Here is a 14,473-nt window from a genome sequence, read left to right as displayed (position 1 = left end):
TTGATTACTATTAATCTGCTATGAAAGATCAAAATAACCAACATTGAAGCATCTTGTCACAGTCCAAATTTTTATTTTGCATTGCTTAATTTAATTTGTTAATAAATCTTATTAAGTGTCTGGCTGTGTCTGCATTGATAGGAGTAATCACCGATGTGGTTAAGATCCTTTCTAGAGTACGTCTGTAAATGTTTGTTAGAGTATTCATAGACATACCAAATCTCTTTAAACTTCTAATAAAGTAAAGGCACAGGTGAGCTTTCTTCATGATTGCATCTATGTGCTGGGCCCTGAATGGGTCATACGAGATGTTTATGCTGATGTAAATGTAATTTGAAACTGCTAACTTTATCGACCGTGACCTACCAATTAATATGGTGCTTGGTCTCCCGACTTCTGTTAAGGTCCCCTTCATTCTAGAGTATGCACTACCTGCAGCATCAAGAAATGAAACTCTGAACTGGATACTGTACATACCATGGGGCTTAATATAGGCACAACTAGTTCTGAATATTGTTGACGGCATATTTGGAACTGGCTGTGCCCATATTTAAGCTGTTTATAGTACAGCTGCAAGACTGACATGTACTCAATAAATTTTAAAATTGCCATGGTGTGTCTTGCCAAAAAGCACAACGAATCAAATCAGATCTAAACAGTTATCCTTGCATCATTTCACCATCAACCGTCAATGATGAAAGGTGTCATTGGCCATCTAATCAAACTTCACTTGTTCATCCATGCTTACATTTGGTTCTCCCTGGTTCTCCCTTAACCACTTGACTTTATTTCATATTACCACATTTATCTGTATATGGATTAAGGCGGTGAATCCCATTGGTGATGTGAGAGTGACCACCATTCATATTACAGCAATTTTTGGTTCAATGTGGTATAAAACTCTAATAAAATCAAAGTTAATGGCTGAAGAACCCTAACCCTAATGGTGTCCATTTTGGGTTAAATACAAGTCTAACCACACAGGCATTTTGTTACTTAGGAAAATTTTAAAAAACGTAGATTTCAGTGCATATTCCAATCTTCAGATACTTCATACTCCTGAGATCAATAGACAATAGGCAATAGACAATAGGTGCAGGAGTAGGCCATTCGGCCCTTCGTGCTGGCTCGAAGGGCCGAATGGCCTACTCCTGCACCTATTGTCTATTGCCTATTGTCTATTGATCTCAGGAGTATGAAGTATCTCAAGATTGGAATATGCACTGAAATCTACGTTTTTTTTAATTTTCCTAAGTAACAAAATGCCTGTGTGGTTAGACTTGTATTTAACCCAAAATGGACACCATTAGGCCAGCACCGCCATTCAATGTGATCATGGCTGATCATCCCCAATCAGTACACCGTTCCTGCCTTCTCCCCATATCCCCTGACTCCGCTATTTTTAAGAGCCCTATCTAGCTCTCTCTTGAAAGCATCCAGAGAACCTGCCTCCACCGCCCTCTGAGGCAGAGAATTCCACACTCACCACTCTGTGAGAAAAAGTGTTTCCTCGTCTCCGTTCTAAATGGCTTACTCCTTATTCTAAAACTGTGGCCCTTGGTTCTGGACTCCCCCAACCTCTAGCGTGTCCAAACACATAACAATCTTATATGTTTCAATGAGATAGCCTCTCATCCTTCTAAATTCCAGAGTGTACAAGCCCAGCCGCTCCATTCTCTCTGCATATGACAGTCCCGCCATCCCGGGAATTAACCTTGTAAACCTACGCTGCACTCCCTCAATAGCAAGAATGTCCTTCCTCAAATTAGGGGACCAAAACTGCACACAATATTCGGGTGTGGTCTCACTAGGGCTCTGTACAACTGTAGAAGGACCTCTTTGCTCCTATATTCGATTCCTCTTGTTATAAAGGCCAACATGCCATTCGCTTTCTTCACTGCCTGCTGTACCTGCATGCTTACTTTCATAGACTGATGTACAAGGACCCCCAGATCCCGTTGTACTTCCCCTTTTCCCAACTTGACGCCATTTAGATAGTAATCTGCCTTCCTGTTTTTGCTACCAAAGTGGATAACCTCACATTTATCCGCATTAAACTTCATCTGCCATGCATCTGACCACTCCCCAACCTGTTCAAGTCACCCTGCATTCTCATAGCATCCTCCTCACAGTTCACACTGCCACCTGCAAATTTGCTTCTGTTACTTTGAATCCATCCAAATCATTGATGTATATTGTAAATAGCTACGGTCCCAGCACAGAGCCTTGCGGTACCCCACTAGTCACTGCCTGCCATTCTGAAAGGGACCCGTTAATCCCTACTATTTGTTTCCTGTCTGCCAACCACTTCTCTATCCATGTCAGCACTCTACCCCCAATACCATGTGCCCTAATTTTGCCCACTAATCTCCTATGTGGGACCTTATCAAATGCTTTCTGAAAGTCCAGGTACACTACATCCACTGGCTCTCCCTTGTTCATTTTCCTAGTTACATCTTCAAAACATTCCAGAAGATTAGTCAAGCATGATATCCCCTTTGTAAATCCATGCTGACTCGGACCAATCCTGTTACTGCTATCCAATTGTTCGGCTATCTCATCTTTTATAATTGATTCCAGTATCTTCCCCACCACCGATGTCAGGCTAACTGGTCTATAATTCCCTGTTTTCCCTCTCCTGCCTTTCTTAAAAAGTGGGATAACATTAACTACCCTCCAATCCACAGGAACTGATCCTGAGTCTATAGAACATTGGAAAATTATCACCAATGCATCCACAATTTCTAGAGCCACTTCCTTAAGTACCCTGGGATGCAGACCATCAGGCCCTGGGGATTTATCAGCCTTCAGTCCCATCAGTCTATCCAACACCATTTCCTGCCTAATGTGGATTTCCTTCAGTTCCTCCGTCACCCCAGATCCTCTGGCCACTACTATATCAGGAAGATTGTTTGTGTCCTCCTTAGTGAAGACAGATCCAAAGTACCTGTTCAACTCATCTGCCATTTCCTTGTTCCCCATAATAAATTCACCTTTTTCGGTCTTCAAGGGTCCAACTTTGGTCTTAACTATTTTTTTCCTCTTCACATACTTAAAGAAGCTTTTACTATCCTGTTTTATATTCTTGGCTAGCTTACCTTCGTACCTCATCTTTTCTTCCCGTATTGTCTTTTTGGTTATCTTCTGTTGTTGGAAGCTGGAAAACTTTTGTTCCATTTGTACATTCCATTTATAACTTCTCAGGAAATGAAATGTTCATCACAAGTGCCATAGAAAACTATCTCTAACAAGAGAAAGTTTATTAGTCTTAGTTTAATATTGTCACGTGTACTGAGATACAGTGAAAAACATTGCTAGCCAGTCAAATCATACTCTTCATGAGTACAATAAAATCATACACAAATATTAGAAGAAGAAAACGACAGGAGTGCAGAATATATTCATTATGGAAGCAGAGGAGAGCAGATCAAAAAAAGTCCAAGGGCTGCAATGAAGTAGGTTGGGAGACCGGGACTACACCCTTAATATATGAGAGGACCGTTTGGTAGTCTGATATCCCTTTGGAAGCTCTTCCTAACTCTGGTGTATGTGGTTTCTGCCGGAGAGAGTTGAGGTTTGTTGGGGGGGGGGGGGGATGGAGCTGGTTTGTGTAATGGATTGCGCTACATCCAGAACTATGTAATTTCTTGCTATCTTGGGCACATAGGATGCTCTCTACAATGCACCTGCAGTAGTTAGTAAGAGGCATTGGAGACATGCCAATACATGCCAATAGTCTTCTGAGAAATTAGAGGCTGTGGTGTAGTCGGCATGCTTTCTTGATCAAAGCTTCAAAGTATCTGTCATAGTCCATGACAGATTTTTGTTGATATATACCCTTAGAAGCTCGCAAACATCTCTGTTTCAGCACCATTAATGATGACTGGGGCATGTACATCACCTCATTTCCTGAAGTCGAACTACTCCTTGAAATTAAAGGCATAAGAATCATTAACATTTACCAGAGATTTAACAAGACCTTGTGATTGCAGAGGTCGACTAGAGTTTGGCCATACTGTGTCATGTGACTCTTCTCATAACTATTTACAGGTTGTAAGTTAAAGTACATACTTATTTATAACTTACTTGGGTAAATGCAGCTCAAAAAATGCTCAAAAAGCCAGAAATAGTAGATCAAAGGAACCTGTGTGACACTCTTCTACCATCTAAAATATTCACCCTCTCCACTACCAGTGCACCGTGGCACCGTGGGCTAAACAAAAACTATTATTGTGTTAAAGAAATTAATACATAGAGAGAATTGGAGTTGAGACAGGCAGCACATCGTCAATGCCAATCATCAAATCACCACATTTAGAATAATCCAACTTAACCCATTTTCCCTCCTCCCCAAAACTACCATTCCTCTCCAGACAATGGGGAACATACAGTGGTCAATTAAACTACTAACCTGCACATTTTGGGGGATGTTGGAAAAAATTGGAGCACTCTTAAGAAAATCCACACAGACAGCACTGGAGATCAGGATTGAACCCTACTTGCTGGAGCAGTGATCAGCACCTCTCCTAACTGCACAACTGAGCTCCCTTAGATTTTATTAAAAAGATAACAATCAAAAATATATTTATAATATGTACAGCTCTTTTAAATGTAAATTAAATGAAACATTGTTACTTGCATTTATTGCTCTTAATTCAAGATTCAAGAGAGTTTATTGTTATGTGTTCGAAATAGGACAATGACATTCTTGCTTTGCTTCAGCACAACAGAATATAGTAGGCATGAATACAGAACAGATCAGTGTGTCCATATACCATTATATAAATATATACACACATGAATAAATAAAACAGATAAAGTGCAAATAAACAGATAATGGGCTATTAATGTTCAGAGTTTTGTTTCAGTTGAGTTCAATAGCCTGATGGCTGTGGGGAAGTAGATATTCCTGAACCTGGACGTTGTAGTCTTCAGGCTCCTGTACCTTCTACCGGAAGGTAGCGGGGAGATGAGTGTGTGGCCAGGATGGTGTGGGTCCTTGATGATACTGCCAGGCTTTTTGAGGCAGCGACTGTGGTAGATCCCCTCGATGGTAGGGAGGTCAGAGCCGATGATGGATTGGGCAGTGTTTACTACTTTTTGCAATCTTTTCCGCTTCGGCAACTTGAGCTGGGCGCTCAAGTTGCCGAACCAAGCCACGATGCCACCGGTCAGCATGCTCTCTACTGTGCATCTGTAGAAGTTAGAGAGAGTCCTCCTTGACATACCGACTCTCCGTAATCTTCTCAGGAAATAGAGGCACTGATGTGCTTTCTTAATAATTGCATCAGTGTTCTCGGACCAGGAGAGATCTTCAGTGATGTGCACGCCCAGGAATTCATTCAAATGTCTGAGGTGTAAAGACACTTGGGAGTGCTGGTGTAGGATTCCCAAAACGTTAATTTGCAAGTCGAATCAGTAGTAAGAAAGGCAAACGCAATGCTAACATTTATTTCGAGAGGTCTAGAATACAAAACAGGGATGTAATGCTAAGGCTATATATAAGGCGCTGGTCAGACCGTGTTTGGAGTACTGTGAACAATTTTGGGGCCATATCTGACGAATGATGTGCTGACACTGGAGAGGGTCCAGAGGAGGTTTACGAGAATGATCCCAGAAATTAGTGGGTTAACATAAGTTGTGGGCACTGGGCCTCTACTCGCTGGAGTTTAGGAGGTTGAGGGGGGGGACCTCTTTGAAACTTACCAAATAGTGAAAAGCCTGGATAGAGTGGATGTGGAGAGCATTTTTCCACTAGTGGGAGTGTCTAGGACCAGAGATCATAACCTCAGAATTGAAGGATGTTCCTTTAGGAAGGCGATGAGGAAGAATTTCTTTAGTCAGAGGGTGGTGAATCTGTGGAATTCATTGTCTTTAGGTCTTTGGATATTTTTAAAGCAGAGATTGATAGGCTGTTGATTAGGGCGTCAAAGGTTACAGGGAGAAAGCAGGAGAATGGGGTTGAGAGGAAAAGATTGATCACCCATGATTAAATGGTGGACTAGACTTGATGGGCTGAATGGCCTATATCTGCTCCTATCACTTATGAACATGCTGATATATGTTGTTCAAACAGATTTGAATGGTTGTAAATTCATAAGGGACTCCAGTACTGGAGTATATTTTTTAAATTGTCAAGAACAGATGTTGAATTTACCCATAAAATTTAGGGCAGTGTTCCATAAGTAGATGGTCATGCGATATTGTTGTCAGATAGTATAGGTCCCTCTGGTGTTGGAAAACTAACACTACACAAGTGCACTTTGCTGTTTATTTGTAATATTTTCCGAATTAATGAAAGAGTGCCGTGTTCAATTAAGTTTTAATAGCCAGTGTTTGGAATATAATTTAATAAGGGCAGCACAGTGACGCAGCTGGTAGAGCTGCTGCCTCATGGTGTAAGAGACCCGGGTTTGATCCTGACCACAGATGCTGTCAGTCTGGAGTTTGCACATTTTCCCTGTGACTGTGTGGGTTTCTTCCGGGTGGTCTGGTTTCATCCTACACCTAAAAGATTTGTAGGTTAATTGGCCTCAGTAACTTGCTCCTAGTGTGCAAGGTGTGGATGAAAAAGAGTAAATGCATGATCAGTGGTCATTGTGGACCTGGTGGACCGAAAGACCTGTTCCAAGCTGCATCTCTAAATTAAACTAAATAAAATATCGCTTCCAAAATGGATTCAGAGTCATTTCATTAATGATTGTAGTTCTCTTTGTTGATGCAGTATTTAAAAATTTAGAATATCTGCACATCTATATATTTTTTGTTCAGTTTAGAGATACAGCGCGGAAATAGGCCCTTCGGCCCACCGAGTCCGCACTGACCAGAGATCCCCGCACATTAACACTATCTTACACACACTGGGGACAATTTACACTTATACCAAGCCAATTAACCGACAAACCTGTACGTCTTTGGAGTGTAGGATGAAACCGAAGATATTGGAGAAAACCCCACTGGTCACGGGGACCACGTACAAACTCTGTACAAACAGCACCCATAGATTGAACCTGGGTCTCTGACGTTTTAAGGCAGCAACTCTACCATTGCGCCACTGTGCCGTCCAGTAATGTTTTCCATTTATCAAAAATAATGCAGCCAATACATTGTTTTCATTTAGAAATCTACTTTTCCTACAGAGACAGTTAAGGGGACCTGCTGGTTGCAACACATCGGAGGAAAGTGTGAAATAAACATTAATGGTGCCACACTAAAGTCACAGTGCTGCTCTACATTGGGTGCTGCCTGGGGGAGTCCTTGTGAACCCTGCAAAAAAGGTACTCATGTTTTTGTAATTATGTTAGAATGCTTTACACTGTGTTGAAGTAATTTGTTTATATTTCATTGTGATGCTTGTGTGGTTACTAGAATCTTGAAGTGTTTGGGAGTACACACTGCTACATGTTGTTAAATACCTGCCACCCCATACAATTGTAGTAAGTGAATCATGAAAAGATTTCTGAGAAATTATTGTGCACAAATGATGGATGGGAAATAATTAGGTCACTGAAGTTCAATAGAAAACAAATGGGTCAGATATGTAGGAAGGAACTGCAGATACTGGTTTAAACCGAAGATAGACACAAAATGCTGGAGGGAAGGAATGGGTGACGTATTAGATCGAGACCCTTCTTCAGCCTGGGAATAAGGGGAAAGGGAAACAAGAGATATAGACGGCAATGTCGAGAGACAGAACAAATGAATTAATGACATGCAAAAAAGCAACGATGATAAAGGAAACAGACCATTGTTAGCTGTTTGCTGGATGAGAACAAGAAGCTGGTGCGATTCGGGTGGGGGAGGGATGGAGGGAGTGGGAATGCAGGGTTACTTGAAGTTAGGGAAAACAATATTTATACCACTGGGTTGTAAGCTGCCGAAGCGAAATATAATGGAATACTTTATTGTCACACATGACTAGGCACAGTGAAATTCTTTGCTGCATACCCAATGTGTACAAATAGCAGCCACCTACGGCACTGACAAAATTACAAAGCAAGTTACAAAATATAAGATGCTGTTCCTCCAATTTGTGTTTACTCTGACAATGGAGGAGGCCCAGGACAGAAAGGCCAGTGTGGGAGGTAGACACAAAATGCTGGAGTAACTCAGCGGGACTGGCAGCAGCGCTGGAGAGAGGGAATGGGTGATGTTTTGGGTTGAGACCCTTCAGACCCTTTGTCAGTGTGGGAATGGGAAGGGGAATTAAAGTGTTTGGCAAATGGGAGATCAAGTAGGTCCAGGCAGACTGAGCGAAGGTGTTCAGCAAAATAATCGTCCTGTCTACGGTGTTGCCGATGTATAAGTGTCCACATCTTGAACAACAAATACAATAGATGAGGTTGGAGGAGGTGCGAGTGAACCTCTTCCTAACCTGAAAGGACTGTTGGGGTCCCTGTTACTCCAGCATTTTGTCAATAAATGGCTCAGATGGTTGAGCTGCCTCACATGCAAAAGCTTGTAATTTAGTGAAACCTTAATACATGGTTGAAACTAGGAGAATGGTTATGCTTTCAAGAGCTTCTTTTCATATTATTTTAGACTTGATTTTCACGTTGTTTCATAAAACTGGTAAAATTATTTTTTTTGTTGCAGAAGTATATAGCCATTAATAACATTCCTTGGCATTATGTGAACCTTTCAGTTAGAGTGTTAACAGTTTAAAGTATAAACTGTTCAGTGATTTTCTATTCCAGGAAAATCTAATCGAAGTTTGGATTCTGTTTAAATTGCCTGTTATTCCACACTTCTTGCATGGATCTGCATCCTGTCCCTTGGAGATTAGTTTTTAGTAAACTTTAATAAATTAGCGATAGTTTTGAGTAAACTTTAACAAATGAGCAGGCAAAATGTGTCGGAAGCCCTGCAGATGTTGGTTTACACTGAAAATAGACACAGGCAGCATCTAGAGAGATGGAATGGGTGACGTTTCGGGTCGAGACCCTTCATCAGACTGAGAGTCAGGAGAGAGGGAAATTAGACATGAAGGGGTACAAAGAGAATGTAAGGTGTGAAAACGCATGCTTTCCCCCCTTTCTCCTTCCCTCCCCCACCCTAGTTCTCCGACTAGTTGCACTGTCCTGATTAATTTTACTGAGTCGTCATCTTCCCCATAGCCAACAATGAACCATTTCCTTGATAAGTGGTTTAATATATCGTTTTCACGCCGTACATTCTCTTTGTACCCATCTATATCTCTAGTTTCCCTCTCCCAGTGTCAGTCTGAAGAAAGGTCTCAAACCGAAACATCACTTATTCCTTCCCTCCAGAGATGCTGCCAGTCCCGCTGAGTTACTCCAGCATTTTGCGTCTTTTAACAAATGAGCATCTTTTTTTAGTTTGGTGGCAATTCAACTTTCTTAATTGTTTGTGCAGGTGTGCATGATGAAATTTAGTTTAATGGTTTTAAGCAAGCTATAATACCAGACAGTGACAGCTTGGGCGAATATTGGGGAGGGATTGACAAATTGGGAGTATAAAGATGGAGTTGAAGGGGAAGTGGGTACAGGAAAAATTACAAAAGATTCTCGAATTAATGGGAAGGAAAGCTCGAGAAGGGACAACAGAGTAAGGTCAGGGTCAGGTGATATGGGTAGAAGGCAGGAACGGGGTACTGTTTTGGGATGATCAGCCATGATCACATTGAATGGCGGTGCTGGCTCGAAGGGCCGAATGGCCTACTCCTGCACCTATTGTCTATTGTCTATTATTAAAATAGCAAGAATATACGATTACAGGTGCACAACCTTTTATCTGAAAGCCTTGGGACCAGACACTTTTCGTGACTCGGAATTTTTCAGCTTTCGGAATGGAAGATTTTTAGCGTAGATTTTAACGGCTGGCTCAGTGGTAGAGTGCTCGGCTCATATCCGCAAGGTCGCGAGTTTGCGCCTCGATCCCGGCAGTTACTCGATCGCGGGTTTGAGTCTTCAATGTAGTTTTTTCTTGCAGAATAGGAGAGAATAGGGAGGGTTAGGCTGGGATCATTCTCCGTGAGATGATCTTAGTGCGGGAGACAAGTGTAGGAGAGGTGTACTGACTGTGTGGGCAGAACTTTGGAAGTGATTGCCCACCATTCTCAAAAGCCGCTGTGTCTCCCTGTCCCTGGGATAGCAGGGGGCGATCAAACAGCACAATACCCCCCTCCCCCTCCAACTCCAGAGGAATCCGCTCCCCGATGGGCCGCTACGGCGACAAGAGGCAGTTCGCCCACAGCCCGAGCTGCGCCACCCCAAGAACAAGACGTACCTTGCACACCATCAGCTTCTGCCCCTACGTGTTCCTCTGGAGTTGGAGCGGGGCTGGGCTGGAGTTGCTGATCTGGGATCTCCGTGCTTGCAGTGGGCCTGGGGGTCGGTGTCTCGATGAGGGGGCGCAGCTCGGGCTGTGGGCGAACTGCCACTTGTCGCCGTAGCGGCCCATTGGGGAGCGGCTTCTGGTGGTCCTGACGTCTCCGGCCACCCCCCTGTACAGGAGCTGAGACTGGGAACTGTACCGCCCTTGCAGGTGAGCAGAAGAGTGGGGTTGTTTGCAGTTGCAGAGGGAGGGGGCAAGGGCGGTACAGTTCCCAGTCTCAGCTCCTGTCCAGGGGGGTGGCCGGAGACGTCAGGACCAACAGGAACCCGCTCCCCGATGGGCCGCTACAGCGACAAGTGGCAGTTCGCCCACAGCCCGAGCTGCGCCCCCTCATCCGCAACCCGGGTTCCTCTGGAGTTGGAACGGGGCTGGGCTAGAGTTGCTGCTGGCTGTGAGTCTCTGGGATCTCCGTGCTTGCAGTCGGTGTCCCGTTGGTCCTGACGTCTCCGGCCACCCCCCTGGACAGGAGCTGAGACTGGGAACTGTACCGCCCTTGCCCCCTCCCTCTGCAACTGCAAACAACCCCACTCTCCTGCTCACCTGCAAGGGCGGTACAGTTCCCAGTCTCAGCTCCTGTACAGGGGGGTGGCCGGAGACGTCACAGCCCGAGCTGCGCCCCCTCATCCGCAACCCCAAGAACAAGACGTACCTTGCACACCATCAGCTGCTGTCCCTACGGGGAGCGTGTTCCTCTGGAGTTGGAACGGGGCTGGGCTGCTGCTGGCTGTGGGTCTCTGGGATCTCCGTGCTTGCAGTGGGCCTGGGGGTCAGTGTCCCGTTGGTCCTGACGTCTCCGGTGACTGGCACTGACCTGCTGACATCGCCGACGTGAAGACAGTGCAAAGCCCCCGCGCCGGTGCAATGGGCGGGGAGCTGGAGAGGGGAGGGAAGGGGTCACACACATGGCCAGGAAGCAGAGGGGTGTAGGTGGGGTGAAACTGAAGGGAGCGACAATCTGCTGCTGCCTGCCCGCTGAGTTAAAAAGTTCCCACGCAAGACTCACGATACACTGTGTATCGTGAGTCTACCGTGGGAACTTTTTAACTCAGCGGGGAGGCAGCAGCAGATTGTCAATTATTAACCCTCCCACGCAATATACCCTCACCTTCTCTTTTATGAACGGGGATTTAGTTCCCCTTTCTTCGAGGACTGACCGGAGGTTCCGCTGTCACCTCTGCGGGCCGCCCTCGGTGAACGTCTTCAAGGTCCGAAAAAATGTCTGCTATTCGGAGCTTTTCGTTATTTGGAATTTCGGATAAAAGGTTGTGCACCTGTATAGAATATCGTGATTTGTAAGGCATTAACTACTGAATCAGTGTACTTGTTTAAGAGAACAGATTATTACTCTGAAAGGGATTATTACTATTTAACAAATGAAAGAATACCTTTTGACTTGTTTGAAAGGCGGAAGGGTCTGAAATGGAAGAGGGTGAGTGAAAAGAGGAAAGAAGAGGGAAAAAGAGACCAGGAAAGGTGGGAGCCAAGAAGAAATGAGATATGGGCTGTTCATGTATGTTAGGTCCATGTGTGAATTTGATTTAACGTGTGTATATGTGTGTAAAATATGTATAACATAGCCTATCTAGATCACTTAGACCTTCCTGCCATTGGTCCAAGACCTCATTCTGCCCAAATTGTATGGTAGCTGGTGATCAAGGGACGATATGTGTTAAAAGAGAACATGCATAAACATTACCCATTCTCCTCAACCTGTGGAAATGCTTGAAAATATTTGTTTTTTAAATTGCAACATAAATTGTAAACTGCATATTATAAAAATCAGTTGACATTGTTGAATTGTTGAAATTCCTTCTGACTCAAAGGACAATACTGTATAATTTAATATAGCCACAGAATCATTATTCTAACTTTAGTTTTTATAAACTGATAATAGTTTTGCTTTATTTGTAGATAATGCCTGCCCCAAAGGATATACAAGAACAAATGGAACAATCTGTGAAGGTTTGTAATACTGCGCTATTTGTATCTCTGCCCACAAATCCAAATGATAGAATATAAATCAATGCTTTTTTTTTAACATCAGATGACTGTACAATGTTCAGGGAATTTGTATAAAGCACAAAAAATACATATGCCTGAGATGACACTTTAAAAATGGATGATAGTACTCATTAATACTAAAATGTTGATAATTTAACTTTTGTGATATTACTTTCATCCAGAATCCATGTCTGTTCGTGATTAGTAAATGGCAAATTGCCATGCCTTTTACACTCCAAAGAACAGTCACATTAATGATAATCCCATTGGTTGAAGAGAAATGCATTCCATTGTAATTGGCATCATAAGTAGACATTGCTCATGAGTTTGGAACTTTTGAGTTCACCTTTACAAATGTAATTTTTTAATTTTCCCTTGTCCAATTATGGTAAGTCATAATAGTACTTATTCTTTTTAGTTTACAAAGCAAAATTAGGTAAGTGTTCTGTGTCTGCTTGTAACTTTTCCAATAATGCCATTTTTTCACCATATGTATTTTATAATTATTTTTAGATGTTAATGAATGTAAAGTATTCCCTGAAGTATGCACAAATGCTGCTTGCGTGAATACAGCTGGATCATTTCAGTGTACATGTCCTAATGGAATGTCCTTGGACAGCAATGGAAGGACATGTGTTGGTAAGTATAGATTGAAACTTTCACCAAACTCAGAGATACCTCAGCCATATTGTGACAGACCATTGGCTGCCAATTAGGCCTTTCCCTTGGACTCTATTGGGAAACATTGTTTCTACCAACTCATTTCCTGGCTCAATCTCCAAAATAGAGCATGGCCCCAGCTGTGCAGTCCTCTCCCAACTGTAAGTTGGTCCTATCCCTGTTAAACTCGTATCTAAGTACCTATAGAGAACATAACAAATAGTACAGTATAGGAACGGGCCCTTCGGCCTACAACGTTTGTGTTAAACATGATGCCTAAAACTGATGTAATCTACCTGTACGGGATCCATATCTCTCTGTTCTTTACACTTTCATGTGCCTATCTTAAAAACCTTTTAAATGCCACTCTGATATATGCCTCCACCATCACCCCTGGCAATGCATTTGAAGCCCCTACCACTTGGCCCCCACTTCACCACCAAGCAACAAAAGCTTTTCACTGTACCTCAGTACACGTGACTATAAACTAAATTCAAACTCACTCTCGGTGCAAAAAAAACTTGCACCAAGCATCTCCATTAAATTTACCCCCTCTCACATTATGGCTTTGCTTTCTAGTGATGGACATTTCCACCCTGGTAAAAAGATTCTGACTGTCTACCTTATCTATGCCTCCCATAATTTTATATACTTTCATCAAGTCTCCCCTCAACCTCCAATGTTCCAGATAAAACAATCTAATTCTATCCAACTTCTCCATGTAACTGAAACCCTCTAATCTAGGCAGTATTCTTGTAAACCACCTCTGCACCCACTCCAAAGCCTCCATATCCTTCCTGTAATGGGGTGAACCGAAGTGAACGCAATACTCCAAATACGACCTAATCAAAGTCACATAGAGCTGCCTCATGACGGCCTGACTTTTATTTCAATACCCTTAGCAATGAAGGCGGGCATACCATATGTATTTTTTGCCACTTTATGTACTTGTGCTAGCACCTATAGTGAGCTACGAATGTAGACTCCCAAGATCTGTACAGCAATTCTATTAAGGATCTTGCCACTACTGTAACTGTAGGGTTCCTATCTTGAGGAAAATGTGAAGATATACTACAGTAAACCCTCATTTTGACGGATCCCTTTATAACGGATCCTGACTCTCACCCCCACCCCAACCTTGGCTTCCGACGCCACCCTCACTCGCAAGGTGCACCAGCAAGCCCTTCTTCACCCATCGCACGATGCGATTGACACAGCTGTTGTTGTGCCTCACGTTGTAGCCACTGGGAACAGTGCTTTCTTCGGGCCGCCACCAACGACAGGACATGTTTGCTCACTATGGAGCTTCCTCCTCTCTTGCTGGCTGCCGCTTCTCTTCTCTTGTCCACTTGGCCTCGCTCAAATCTTTACATTCCGTCTGTGCCAGGAGCAGGACATGGCCTCACATGCTGCGCTGGGTGACACTGCATGCCATTCACTGTCCGGTCCGTGTCTT

The 14,473-nt window shown here is 43.4% G+C and overlaps 1 protein-coding gene across 1 annotated transcript in view; it reads left to right on the top strand.

Moving 5' to 3' along the window:
* The window catches only part of fbn1 (fibrillin 1), a 326,717-nt gene that overhangs the window by 172,621 nt on the left and 139,623 nt on the right, over positions 1-14,473 (top strand). The window contains exons 21-23 of the mRNA XM_033014876.1: positions 7,140-7,277; positions 12,268-12,318; positions 12,871-12,996. Coding sequence (XP_032870767.1) covers positions 7,140-7,277; positions 12,268-12,318; positions 12,871-12,996 — 315 coding nt within the window. The remainder of the gene's footprint in view (positions 1-7,139; positions 7,278-12,267; positions 12,319-12,870; positions 12,997-14,473) is intronic.

The sequence above is a fragment of the Amblyraja radiata genome, chromosome X (assembly GCF_010909765.2).
Source record: "Amblyraja radiata isolate CabotCenter1 chromosome X, sAmbRad1.1.pri, whole genome shotgun sequence".
Taxonomy (NCBI): Eukaryota; Metazoa; Chordata; class Chondrichthyes; order Rajiformes; family Rajidae; genus Amblyraja; species Amblyraja radiata.
Note: the sequence above shows the minus strand (reverse complement) of the source record. Positions and strands in the feature narration are given on the sequence as shown.